This window comes from Hirundo rustica, chromosome 9, assembly GCF_015227805.2.
Source record: "Hirundo rustica isolate bHirRus1 chromosome 9, bHirRus1.pri.v3, whole genome shotgun sequence".
In the NCBI taxonomy this organism is placed as follows: Eukaryota; Metazoa; Chordata; class Aves; order Passeriformes; family Hirundinidae; genus Hirundo; species Hirundo rustica.
Window position 1 is genome coordinate 6,049,556 of NC_053458.1, and position 13,424 is coordinate 6,062,979.

Consider the following 13,424-nt stretch of genomic DNA (forward strand, 5'->3'; position numbering starts at 1 on the left):
CGCTTGTAAAGAAGCCTTGGTTTTGTACAAACCTGTTAATTAACAAACATTACACAAATTCTTAAGTAGTAGATATGAAAACTGAATTTCACAAAACATGCACTGATCCTTTCAGTGAATGGCTTTTGATCCTATAAGAGTCGAAATACTTCAATTTTCACTGCACTCAAAATTCTGTACAACATATCTGGCATCTAAAATGAAGACAAACAGCAGTCTTGCATTCCAAAGCCACCAAAAAAATAGTTGATCTAGATTACAGAAAAAAAATAATTGAAGAGCCCACGCCTATTTCTGGATAAGTCAGAATGTGTTCTGAGTAAATCAGCCTGAAATTCTGAAAATACCTTTATTTCTTCGCAAAATATCACCTCCCTCCACTTTGGTCACAAGATATAAATCTGCAGTTCATAATTAACATATCCTAAATATATTATGTTGAACCTGTAAGGGCAGAATTTGCAAAAAAGTAAATCCAAAACTCCCCAAATTTTAAAATTTAACGAAACATGTAGGTGAAAAGCATAAATGCATTACCCACACTGCATTCTCAAATAATGCAATTCTAACTTCAAGAAGTTCCAACGTCATTGTGAACTTCAGACCTGTTGCCAAACCAGTTTCATGATTTACATCATCTTTCTCCCCTTTTTACTTAACCACACTCTTAAATGGAGCAGAAAGAAGAGTTTTGTTAAGTTCCTGTTCTGTCAACCTGACATTTGTCTAAATTCTTCTTTAGTCTAATAGCAAACTCTGCAAAAGAAAGTTTATCTGAAAGAAAACTCGAATCAACATGATTGTTACCATGAGCATTAAGAGGAGTGTCTGCCATGGAATACAGTATTTCAGAAACTTCATTAAAATATATAATGGATAAATCAATTTATAATTGTTTTCTTGTTCCTGGATCATACAGAAGGCACTTTAAGGTTTCAATTAGATTAATGCTGTATCATTAAAATTCAGAATAGTTTATAGTGCACTTACTTTAGCAATCTGTAGCAACACAATGCAGTGTTTTATTGATTCTACCATGCTCTAGGAAAAGAAAAACATCAGAAAGAAATGGTGTTACTATCCCTTAATATTTTTTATGTATTAGCTATATAGCATATTGGGTGTGAACTAAATGGACACTCACTTCTGTAAAACCCCTACTTTCCCTTCCCCCTTTTTTTTCCAGAGACAGAAGCACAGCAGCAGAAAGCTGAAGTTTCCAAAGCCACACACCAGGCAGGCTGTCAGGGTGAAATGGGGGCCAGCTCTGAACTCCCCAAGTGCTGCAGGCAGGTAAATTATCATGGGGAGAAAAGCTCAGGGAGACCTCATCAAGGGGGATCAATATCTGACTGGGAAAGCAGGGGAAAACAGGACAAGACTCTTCTCAGTGGTGCCCAGTGACAGGACAAGCCATGGCCACAAACTGAACTAGGGGAAAATCACTTCAAACAGAAGAAAACACCTTTTATTCTTCTATGGATGACTGAACACTGGAATAGATTGTCCAGAGAAGGTGTAAAGCCTCCAGCCTCGGAGTTACTCAAAATCCAAATTAGTTTTGGTCCTGAGCAACCTGTTCCAGCTGATGGAGCTCTGAGCATAGCGTTGGATTACAAAACTTCAGAGGCTCCTTCCAACCTCAACTATTCCATGATTCCAAGGTGCTGGACAGAAACCTGAATACAGCACCAGAACCAGGCTGTCTTTGCCATCACAATGTTGGACCTAATATGGATTCTCATTTTTCTGTAAAAAGGCTTTCAAAACTTTCCAAAGAAAATAAGGTGAATTTCAGAATCAATATATAATAGTTACAAAAATTAAAGAAACTTACACTAGTTGTTTCTTTGAGACCTTCAATTTTCTGTAAAAGAAAAATTAAGACAGTGTGATTAAAGACAGAATTTCCAGCATCTAGTTTGACCTAAATACTGTATAAACACAATATTTTAATTTTAAACTGGGGGAGGGAAAAAAGCCCTTAACCAACATGTTAAAGACTATTTGCATATATAGACAAAATTTTCAAGACAAGACTGAAGTCAAAGTGATAATTAAAGCTTAAAGATGACAAGGTTAAGATTTTTTTGTTTAAAGTGACATTGTACACATGTACCCATGAAAATCTGTACTTCATTTTTTGCATAACATCAGCAAAAATGAAATGCAGCATGAAGATTCCAAGTTCATTTTGTATCCTTATAAAGTGCACTGAATGGTGGCACATTTCAACACTATTACATGAAGTGACCATCACTCAAGTCCAATAAACATTTGCAGTTAAGCACAGCTTGAAACAAATCACAGAAAATAACAGTGCACACATGTTCTTGCTCTTTCTACGCCTCCAATAAAAGTGCATCTGGAAATCTGCCTGCTAAATTTTATCTGGAAACACTGCTTCATAAAGATTTCCTGTGTGGAACTGCACCCCAGGCATGCAAAAGGCATCTGCATGCCATGTTCCACATCAGTGTGACATGGTTCAGGAGCAGATGCTTCCTGTTGATGTCCTTGGCTCAGTCTGCAGAAAGCAAAATCACTAAACTGGACTCAGCACTGACCATCTACTAATGCAATTACAGGACCTCTTTGTTTTGATTAATTTGAGTATCTCATGTGACTCGAGTCACAATCTTCTTGATTCTTGAATAATCAAAGTGTGTAAAGGATCCTTTCCCTGCACCAGGCACTGCAAGCAAAAGCCTACAGTGTAAGAGAAGAACATGCAGCTATAAATCCACAGAAATGAACACTCCCACTTTGTGGATTAAAAAGAAAGCAAACGCGGTGACAGCCTCTCAGGCAGTTCCTGGGGGGAGATTTTCAGTGACGCTCTAGATAGTACTCGAAGAATGCTGTACATTTTCTTCAGAATTAACTGGCAAGAGATGGCCAAACAGAACCCAGAGTCAGCCTTTACCAGTGGAAAGCCTGCACCATGTTTATCCAGGAGATATCATATAAGGGATGTTACACCATGAAGTTATGTTATACTTACTCCTGCTCCTAGCAGAGAAACATGCCAACAGCTAAAAATTCCTGGGCTTTGTTTTTGTTTGTTTTTCACGTCTCTATGAGACTTTTAGTCTAAACTTTATCAACATGTATGCAAAAAAGCATTTTAAATATGACAGCATAGAAGGCTTGAGCCTTTTAGCACCAGAATAGAATAGGCAATGCACCCAGACACACAAATCTTGTTGGATGAAAGATGATGCAGCTGAAGGTGATCATGCAGCCTCAAAGCTGTGAAGCCAACAGGAGGCAGCCATCAGCAGCTTTGATCATTCTTTACCCATTTTTTTCCCTCCAACTTGTTACAGGGTATTTACACACCACATAAACTGAGATCTCAGTCCCTTCAGTGACATCACCTTTGCTGAAAATAAGAAAGTGACCTCAGGCCGAGTGATGCAATTCAGTGATGTTGGTTTCTCCCCACCCATCTGTAATTTTCCAGTTCACTGAGACTGTGTTAGTCTTACACACAGGTACAGACAAAAGGGTAATTTTGTCAAAGATCACATGGAAGATCAAGAGGGGAAAAAACCTCAGGACAAGCAGATTTCTAAGACCTTTCAACAAATTATAGAGCCATAGTTTTTTCCTTTATGGAAATGAATCCTTTGTAAAGCGGCCAAATTAAGCAGTTTGCATTGATCCAGTATTTTTCACATTTGTGCTCTATGACCACCTTGCAAGAACACAGCACACAGAACTTTGATAATTTAGACACTACAAAATTGAAAGGAAAACCATAAGCAAGTACCTTGAAGATAAAACACGTTACCAATAAAACAAATCAAGAACCACCAAACATTTACCACAATTTTCTCTTTTCATCATCCCTAGTCTTTGAAAACTGATGAAGACAAAATTTTAGTAAGATCTTGTTTCAGATTGGTTTTCATCTGAAACACCAGTTTCCTGCAGATCCACATTTGCAGAATGCAATTTGCTATATTTAATCTAATCAAACTGCAGGCTGCTGCTGAACCTACTCCCTCTACTTGCTGCTCATGACATCGCCTTGACATCTGATTTCTTAGGAAATCACTGAGAAAGCTAATTTTATCTTATCCAACATGATTTTTGCCTCATTCAACAATCAAGTGACTACAGAGGGAAGAGTTCATCCAGCACAGAGGCAGCAGAGGCACGCAGGGGGAGCTGACTCACGGTTGAAATCTGTAAGGTACAACCCAAATCTGTGCGCTCAGCCTTGGATTTACTTCACAAAAAGCACTTGTTTTGAAGCAAACAGCTTAAGCAGGCTGCACCTGCCTCCCAAATCCTGTGGGGTAAGGTCAGTTTTGTTCCAGCCTGCAAACATGCACCTCTTTGCTGTTCTGACGCCTTTGAGTGCTTCAGTTTTCTTCTCCCTGATGTGTGGTCAAGATAACTACATAAAACTGAACAGAAAAGCTGTTTTGGAGTTCCCACCAGCAATATTGGTAACACTGTAAGAAAGCAAGGTCCTGTCTCATCTTCACCTTGAAACACCAGCACTCTCAGATCAGATCTCCCTCCCCTTCCTCTGCAATCAGATACAAACATCAGGAGATCTCAAGATCAAGTCTTTTTCATTTTTAATAGAGAATAAATGGAATCTGTAGTAATAGCAGTCCTCATCAAGATTTAAAACCCAAGGACACCAAGCTCTTCTAAATGAGCCTCCTCCATTCTCTATAAAGTCAATCCAGCTGTCCCATAGATACCTTGCAGAAGTAAAGAAAGAAGTCAGCACAACATGTGGGAAGTCTCTAGGGATTAGGAGCACTGCCACAGGAAAAAAGAAAGTACTGCCTGATCTGCAAAGTAGCATCTGGAGGGAGGTCAAAATAGAAGGACAACTCTTCCCAATGTGACACACTGAAGGAGAAATACAAAATCCTTAGACCTTACCCTTGTGGTCAGTTGTCTAGAGATTAAACACACTGACAGAGATGTACTTCAAAGCTCTTTTAAAAGCCTGTACATGAGAAGGAACTCCCCAAGACAGCAGCAAGATGAATAACACTTGAAAGGTCACAACCATTATAAAGAAGTATAACTAACCAAAGCCTCAAAGAGTTTTCAAAACAGGAAACAAACACCAAGAGAACACAACTTGTCTTCCACAAGAGACATTGAGGGAGGGAACAAGGATGAAACACATCACTACTTCACGATATCGAAATTACTGCATTTGCTGAAGAGAAGCAGCTCCTCTGTAACAAACCCTTCATAAGGAATTGTTAAATCCTTCCTCCACACACACAAATTAATGACAATTAATAAAGCATGACAATTAATGCCAAACCCACACCACCAAAGGGATGTGCCAGCCTTTCCTGAACAGTGCCTGACCTGCAGAGCTGATTTTGGGATGGGACAGGAGGGGATGCAGAGAACACAAACCATTTAATTGAACTGCACACTTGCTTCAAGGGCAGTGCTCCCCACTGCTACACTTCTGGCACCCCCACCTCAGTGAATGAATTGTGGTATTCTCGGACTTCCAGTGTGACACAGACTGACACATGATGCAGATTGATTATGTGAAATACATGATTAGGAGTATTTATATTTTTTTTCCTTTGGAATAGCTTTGTAATTCCTATCAACACTAAACACTCACCCTTGTTAAAGATTAAAAAATAGCAAATTTAAGTTAAAATGCATTCAACACTGCTGGAAGCATTTCAATATAATGGATAGCAGAGGAGCAATTATTTCTGACAGACTGGAATCTTTTTAATGTTACGATGCCCATTATTACTAAATTTTTTGGGGCAACTTAGTCACAACACAACTGTTTTAAGTTGTTCAAATTGCTTGAACTGATTCTGACAACTCAATAAATGTGCACTTAGCATTTCTACTAGAGCAAAGTAATGTACAAGACCACCTGATAAACACGCAATTTTAAAGAAAAAATGTACTTGCTTTTCTCTGCTCATCATCTTTGCAGTTCTGGAGTTTTTCATCAAAGAGCTGAAAGAAAGAGATTCTTGTGAAAATACTGAAAGTGTTATTTTTCCATATAAAATCAGACAGAAACACCAACATTTCAAAACAAAAAACATTTAATAAGTATAAAGTCATACAACCCTGGTATTAGGATCCAAAGGAATTTTGGTCTAACATTTCTTTATGGCATTTGTGACATAACAAATTTGTAACAGATTTCTCACATCATCCCATCCTGCAAGAGACCAAATCTCACAGCTAAGCCTGAGAATTCTACCACGATTTGAACAAAAAGGCGAGGTTAAGTAACGTAACTGAACTCATCAGAACACCTCCAGCTGCCTTTGTTCTATTTCAGCAAAAACCTTTGGGGCATATGAAGCATTTAACCAAAAGCTTTCACTCTCATCAACCCTTCCAGGTACCTTGATTCAGGTACTTGATCCAAATCAAGTAAGATTTGTAAGTGTGTTTTTTGGGGAAGATATGACTTCCTAACATTAATTTATTTTCTTAAAAGTGGGATATGAGGTGCAACAAAAAGAGAAAGAAAGGCTCGCTGAAAAGCCTGCATGTGCATTTAACACAGGCTGAGCTGAAGGAGTTAACAGAGGTCTCCAAGGGCACTCTAAGGTGCACACACAGCCATGAAGTGGTTCAAGGAAGAGAAAAGACTGGGTAATGCTAAAAGTTCATCACATCCACCCCTGTAGCTTAGAGAAGAGGATGCAATTTTTAGGAAGTGAGCTGCAGCTCTCCACTCAATGCCTGCCTCAAACCTACTCATGTGTTCCCTTTCCCTTGAGGGCTGATTCCTACTTCTAAAAATAGACGGTGATCTTGGCCTCTGTCCATCCTCAAACTGACTCATCTTTCATTATCAATTAATTTCTATCCCCCTCCCCCCGGCTGGCCTGAAATCACAATTAGAAGGTGTAAACATTCAAATACCTTCTGTCAGTGAAGTGATGGCTCCAGAGTGGCAAAGACAGCTTCTGATCAAGTCTTTGCAGGGCAGCTCTGAATTTTGTTTGCATCTCTTCTGCCTATCTTCATTTTTGTTGCTGCGCTCATCCCCCTCTCCACCCTACCCTGCAACTGAATTTTTGCTGAATATCCCACATGCAATACTTGCACATTATATCAGGGAAAAAAATCCAACCCAGCAGAACTGAAGCAATTTAACAGCAATTTTAACCTGCTGAGTCATGGGAAAAAAGGTGTCCTTAGCAGCAGCAAAAAGTGTTTTTCTCAATAAGGTGAGTACTGAGAGATACGACCTCAGTGTTCCTCACGTTCCCATCTATTCTTAAAATCCAAACTTTAAAAGAGCTGCATTGTACAACATTCCTACAGAATGTTTTCACTCAAGGACAAAGCATGGATTATCTGCCACCACTGCAACAAAGTCTGAAACTATCTGCAACTGAAGTTACACATCACTTGACAAAATCATCTCAAGATAGATTCTAAAATGCTACGAGCAGTACAATGGTTTCATTATGTTTTAAAATGAAACAATGTATTTATCCTAACCATTTCCATACAGGTTTTATATAAAACAGAATCTTTCAGCCATTGTAAACCATTTTATATAAATCTGCTTATGATATTCTAATTTTCAACTCCATTTTAACAATCCTAAGAGAAAGGCATTTTCATCTCGACTGACTCTCTGTGCTGAGCTTCCTTTCAAGCTGGCCTTGAAATCCAGCCTGACAAACAGACCCCCAACCCACTAAAAGCAGCATTTAGTCACCATACCTTCAACTGGTCGATCAAGATCTGTAAGTAAGCATCAGCCTCAGTAAGTTTCTTGTCAAAATCATGAACGCTGGGAACAAATCCTGAATCCACACCCTAGAAATAAATAAACAAATAAAATTCAAATATTTAATTACTGTTTCAGAGGAGGAAAAAAAAGACAACAACAATATGGCTTTGCCTGCCATCTGACTGAGAAAATGCTGCCTGGCCTCTCATCCTGCCACGTGCAAACACAGGCACACAGCTGAACACATTTGGCTTCTATTTGCAGCTAAATCAGTAGCAGTAAATTGCTCCACATTTTCAGAGGGGGTATAATCATCACACACCAGAGTATTTCATTAGTTATGATTGAACAAATCCTCTTAAATTACACTGATTAAAGCTTCTTTATAAAATATAAAGGAGAATTCACATTTTTCTGAAGCCTGTCTTGTGATTCCATATCCTTACATTTCTGCTAGGGAAGCCCAAATCATACCCAATGGGATAACTGCACTTTTCGCACTTCAGAGAGTATTGCTCAACTCACAGCTCCCTAGCTAAGAACTGCTAAATCTTTTCTTAAATACCTTTGATCTGAAAATTATTAGTCCTGGTTGCCCTAGTTCCTTTACAGCTGTAATGATTTGCATACTTGTCACTGTTCTGAGTTTTGACATTTTGTTGCACCACCAAGGACAACGTATCAGTGCAATGACAATGGTTACTTTTATATTTTCTTGCTTGGAAACTTGTTTCTCCTAATAATATAACACTCGGAGCATACTTCTGTATATAACATAATCCCTGTCTTTAAACTGATACACCGTTGATTTAAAGACCCAAACAAATTCCCACTGGGATACCACATCTTTAATTAGAGGAAAGAAAAGAGAGGATTCTTGATTATTTCTGCCTTCATGCACGTATGTGATGTAAACACATTAAAGGTTTGTTTATATAAAACCTTTAATGCAAATGGAACTGTGAAACAAATACTGAAGCACAGCCAGTTGGAAAAAAATTGTACACTGTAAGATAAACATATATAGGAGGAAAAACCCATGAAGGATAAAGAAACAAACATCAGTTGTAAGATAATATAATCCTGAGAACATCACAGCAGTGACAACTTTGCCACGAGCCTCAATATGTTCACATTGATCTCAAACAGGACAACTTCAAACTCTTCTGAAACCATCACCTGCTGTTTGAACCGCTGAGGATCTCAAGAGTCTGAGCATGTAAAGATCAACCAGTGGGGAAAAACATTTCTCATGGAGGAAGATGGGCAATCTGTATTTGTAAAATTCCACATTGGTGTAATGTCTTCTTTGGCATTGTTTGCTCTGTCAGAATAGACAATTTATCTTATTTTTATATGATATTGGGCCATCATATTAAGAGTTTCATTGATGGCTCATTCGAGATGTGAGCACTTTTGTGCAGTAGTGGAATGACTTGCACAGTATCAAACACAGCCTAAAACCATAAATCCATCTGTAGAAAATATTATTCTTTACTCATTTGCTATAGATGGCCATGCAGATCTTGACAACAGCTCTACAGGAACAAATCTATCCATACAGATGGGTTTGTAATCCAAAAAAATACTTCATCTGTATTAGATAGTCAACACCAGCCAAATTTAGAAATAGTGGTGTGAAACAAGGAGGAGGGAGGAGGAGATGAGAAAAAAAGAAACCATTCTGACTATGACAAAAAATAAATACAAAGAGCACTGAGTGTAACAGGTTATCAAAAAAAACTAATAGGCAGAAAGAAGAGCGCTCTCAACCGAGAAACTTTTGATACTCCCTCAAACTAATTTAAATTAGACTGAAACTACATCTGAAATCATGTGCAATTAGTATGCAATTTCCTTGTTGAAAATGGAATTGTCTGTACAGCTACCAGCCAACCTCATCAGTTCAGCAAATGGTCCTGCAAGCTCAGTTAAAAATCCTAGAGGTCAGATTTCATATACCAAACCACGTGAACTATACAGGAAATTTCTGCTGAAGACAGAAATATAGTTTACAGTGCATGTTATCTGTATGATGCATGAAAACGCTGATTTTTATTTCAGCCCTCACTCTATGACTACTAATATGTAACTATCTGGTGTTTTTAGTTGTGGCTTAAAGATAAAATGCCATTCTTAAGTTTCAGGCTCTAAGAACTAAGTGAAAAGCTGATCAAAACATTCAGTGTTACAACTGAGCAGACACCCACACAAAACACAGAGTGAAAATTGTAACCTAAGAAGTTCTATCAGAAAATGAAAACTTCAAACAATGTAAAGACAAAGCCATAAAACCAGGTATAAGTGTCAAGCTGAACATAACAGAGATGAAACATGAGAAAAATTTTTCAAAGTACAGATACTTAAAGCTGCAGCACCTCACCAATTTGCTCTTGGGTAGGGTTAAGATATAATTTGATAATCTCAGCAAATTTATTAGTCTGTATTATACAAGATTAGGTTAACAATTTAAGTTGTCACATAGTTTTAGAACGGAAAACCAAAAGATACTTGGAAAAGTTGAGGAATACCATAGAAAATCAGCTTGCATAAATAGCAAACAAAATCAATCAGTATTTCAAACCCAGCAGTAATTTAGAAAGAGGAGATAAACAAAGTGTAGACTTGCATAACAAACGCTTATTTCTTGATTTTTCTGGTCACTCAAAGCCACAGTAAGAGTAAAATAGGGACCCTTCCTCTCCTTCCCTGCCACGAGGCTTCAAAAGAAATAGGTGAGCAGAGTCACTAGAATGGCATTTAACAGCTTGGTAAACTTGTACACTGGGAATCTGCACATCTCAAAGAGCAATCAGATTTTCATGAGGAACTTGTAAAATGTGCTGCTCACCTATTCACAGGCTGACAAAACAGGTCACCTGCAGATACTGGTGAACCTCCACCCTTGGAGGGCAGAGTTCCAGACTCTGGAGTTGACTTTTGACTCCCTGATCTAAAGCACAAGTTCGCCTTGCAGAGAGAAGGTGCTTGGAACAGGTGATTTCCTGAGGTCTCCTCCAGCTGAAGTCATCCTGTGATTCTAAAATAAGTATCTTCAAATTATGGAGAACAGCAATCCAGACTATTTCTGAGCTTCAGAAATACTCTATCTTACTGTCAGTACCTATCTGAAGTACTGTAACTTGTTTTTCTATTGAGTAACTACATCTACTTGTAAGTACAGTTTATGAACCTCAAATAAAGACCCTGTGTTCATGTAAGTTTAAAAGAATTAACAGATGAAATAGCTGCAGAAGTATGTAATTTTAAAAAATTTTAGTCTGCCCAACACCTCCCAAACCAATAAGTTTGGTGTCAAAACAAGTTGTTTGATGTCCAACTGCTCCCCACCAAGAAAACCATACTGATAAGAACTCTAGAGAAAAGAGAAAAAGCTACCATAGCATTCTTTCCCTCATCCTCCCTCTCTCCCACAACTTCTGGAATGTCCCTCCCCTGCAGGACCCAGCAAAAGCTTAATGCCCAGACTCTGCAGGGCACTCTGAATGCCAGTGTGTGCAGGAGGAGGCAGTGCCCAGCAGCACTGAGCAGGCTGAGGTGTCCCAGTGGGATCCCTGCGATCCCCAGCGATGTGGAGTGACCAGACCAGGACAGTTTTCCTAGGGAAGGGTTTCCATGCTGGTCTCAAGTTGAGTAAACAATTCACATGCTAACGGTCCGGCAAAATTATTCCCTTCATACACAACCTTTTTTTTGGAGGAGGAGGGAAACAGGAGGGCAACAAGGAAATAGAACCTATTTTAAAATACATATTATGAGCCTTATTTTCACTGCAGAACTGCTAGCACCAAGGGAGTTTCATGTTGTTTCCTTGTCCTCCAAATTAGAAGTCACACATATCTCTAATGCATTTGTATTCAAAACTTGTCCATGCAGAGAAGTAATTCAGCCTAATTTATACCAGTTCTTTCAAACTCAGATTGGATGAAAAGATTGCATCACCCTTAGAAGAAGCATACCAGAAAAATTCAACTATATTTCTCAAATAAAAGCATTGTGATAATAACTTTCCTGGGGGAAGAAGACATAAAGCTGTACAGAGTGGAATTTCTTATCTTTTTGAAGACACTTCCACATTCTTCATCTAATTAGGGTTCCAAATCCAACCCAAAATTCCTGTGTAAGTTAGTTTGAAGGAGTGAATGTTTTCCTTTCATCCACAATACCTCATCAGAAACATATCCCCTGCCTACATCAAGCTTGATTTTGACAAGCTGGACATTGTCTTGTAAGGATCACTGATAAAAATTTGAGGAAAAACAAGAAATCAACTTGTAAGCCACTAAACATGGGCACTTTTGTGGCAAAAACAACTCTATTTTTTTCCTCTGTGAGATTTTTATGCAATATTTGAAGCTCAGGATGTGTTTGAAAACAAACATATGGGTTGCGGAAAGCATAAAAACCCCTTTCAAACAGAATATTGCAATCCTTACAGGAAAAAAGGGTTCTACTTTGCAAAACACAAAATGCTTACAAAGACAGTGTAGCTGTGGATACTATCAGATCTTCAAGGAGAACAGAAAGTTCAGAAGACAGAAACATTCACACACTGATGTAAAATTCTGTCTTTAAAGCAGAGGTTACGAATCTGAAACCTCACAAATACTAAGCATATCAGAGTCCCATTCTTTAAGCTTTATAATCTATAATAAGTGCAGATAATGCACATGTTCTAGGGTACTCAGGCACTATCCTGATTATTTCATTAGCAAAACCTGAAAAGGGCAGCACGCCTGCCAACCCTGTGCCCTCCCACCAGCACTTGTAAAACATCTACCCTGGATACAGTCTTAATCTAAAAGAGCTTGGATTTAGTTTTATGCAAGGATTCTTGACCCACACTAGAAGCAGCGCTGAAAAGCCAGTTAATAACAATGCAATATACTTCAGAGTGTATCATACTTAACATCTAAGGAAGTTTAACTCTACCTTGTGTTCTTGCTTGCAGCTTTAGAAAGGTCAGAAAAAATCCTGGTTAATGCAATACTAAGTGAACTGCTGCTATCAACATTTCATAAACACTTTGCACCATCATAAATGAATGGGAAACAAATCAGTTCTCCTGCTGTTTACTCTAGCCTTTACTCTGCTCTTTCTTTTGAGTCAGCATAAACATTTACCTTGTCACATAAACAACTCTATGTGAAAACTAATCAGGGTTAAAAATAAACTCAGAAAGAGAGAGCAGCAGCAAAAGTAATTTTAAGTTCGAAATTCTACCCTTCTTGCCACACTGCCTCTTCCCTTTTGCTAGGAGAAGTGAGACAGGACTGCTTCCAGCAGCAGCACCAACTGCTACATTTTGGTGCAACTCAGTGTTTAAGCCGTTGTATCTACTCTTCACAGCAGCCACCACAGACCCACTTATTAGAATCAAGTTTTCTTATAATTTGCTGGGAAGTAAACATCTTGCTTAAATCATGGAATTATCTACCTATAAAGCAATTCATTTTCACTTAATTCCTTTCACTTTTATGGTGGTTAGAAATGGTCCGCCTTCATAATTTCAGTTCCTTTGTCTCTAAGAGTCCACTTAGAGGCTGAAGTAGATCAGTGTAGATCAAATAAGGAAGTTACTGTGGTCCACAAAGACATGAGCTATCCATTACAACTCATGAGACAATTCCAGAGCCAAATTCCACTCCCAAAAGTTCTTGTAGCACTAGGG

At 38.4% G+C, this 13,424-nt stretch overlaps 1 protein-coding gene across 4 annotated transcripts in view; it reads right to left on the minus strand.

Moving 5' to 3' along the window:
* OSBPL9 (oxysterol binding protein like 9) overlaps positions 1–13,424 on the minus strand; it is a 56,641-nt gene that overhangs the window by 14,987 nt on the left and 28,230 nt on the right. For all 4 annotated transcript variants that reach the window (XM_040072342.2, XM_040072340.2, XM_040072343.2 and 1 more), the window contains 4 exons: positions 7,723–7,818; positions 5,935–5,982; positions 1,838–1,867; positions 991–1,041 (listed from right to left, as the gene is read on the minus strand). In XM_040072342.2, the coding sequence (XP_039928276.1) occupies positions 991–1,041; positions 1,838–1,867; positions 5,935–5,982; positions 7,723–7,818 (225 nt within the window). The remainder of the gene's footprint in view (positions 1–990; positions 1,042–1,837; positions 1,868–5,934; positions 5,983–7,722; positions 7,819–13,424) is intronic.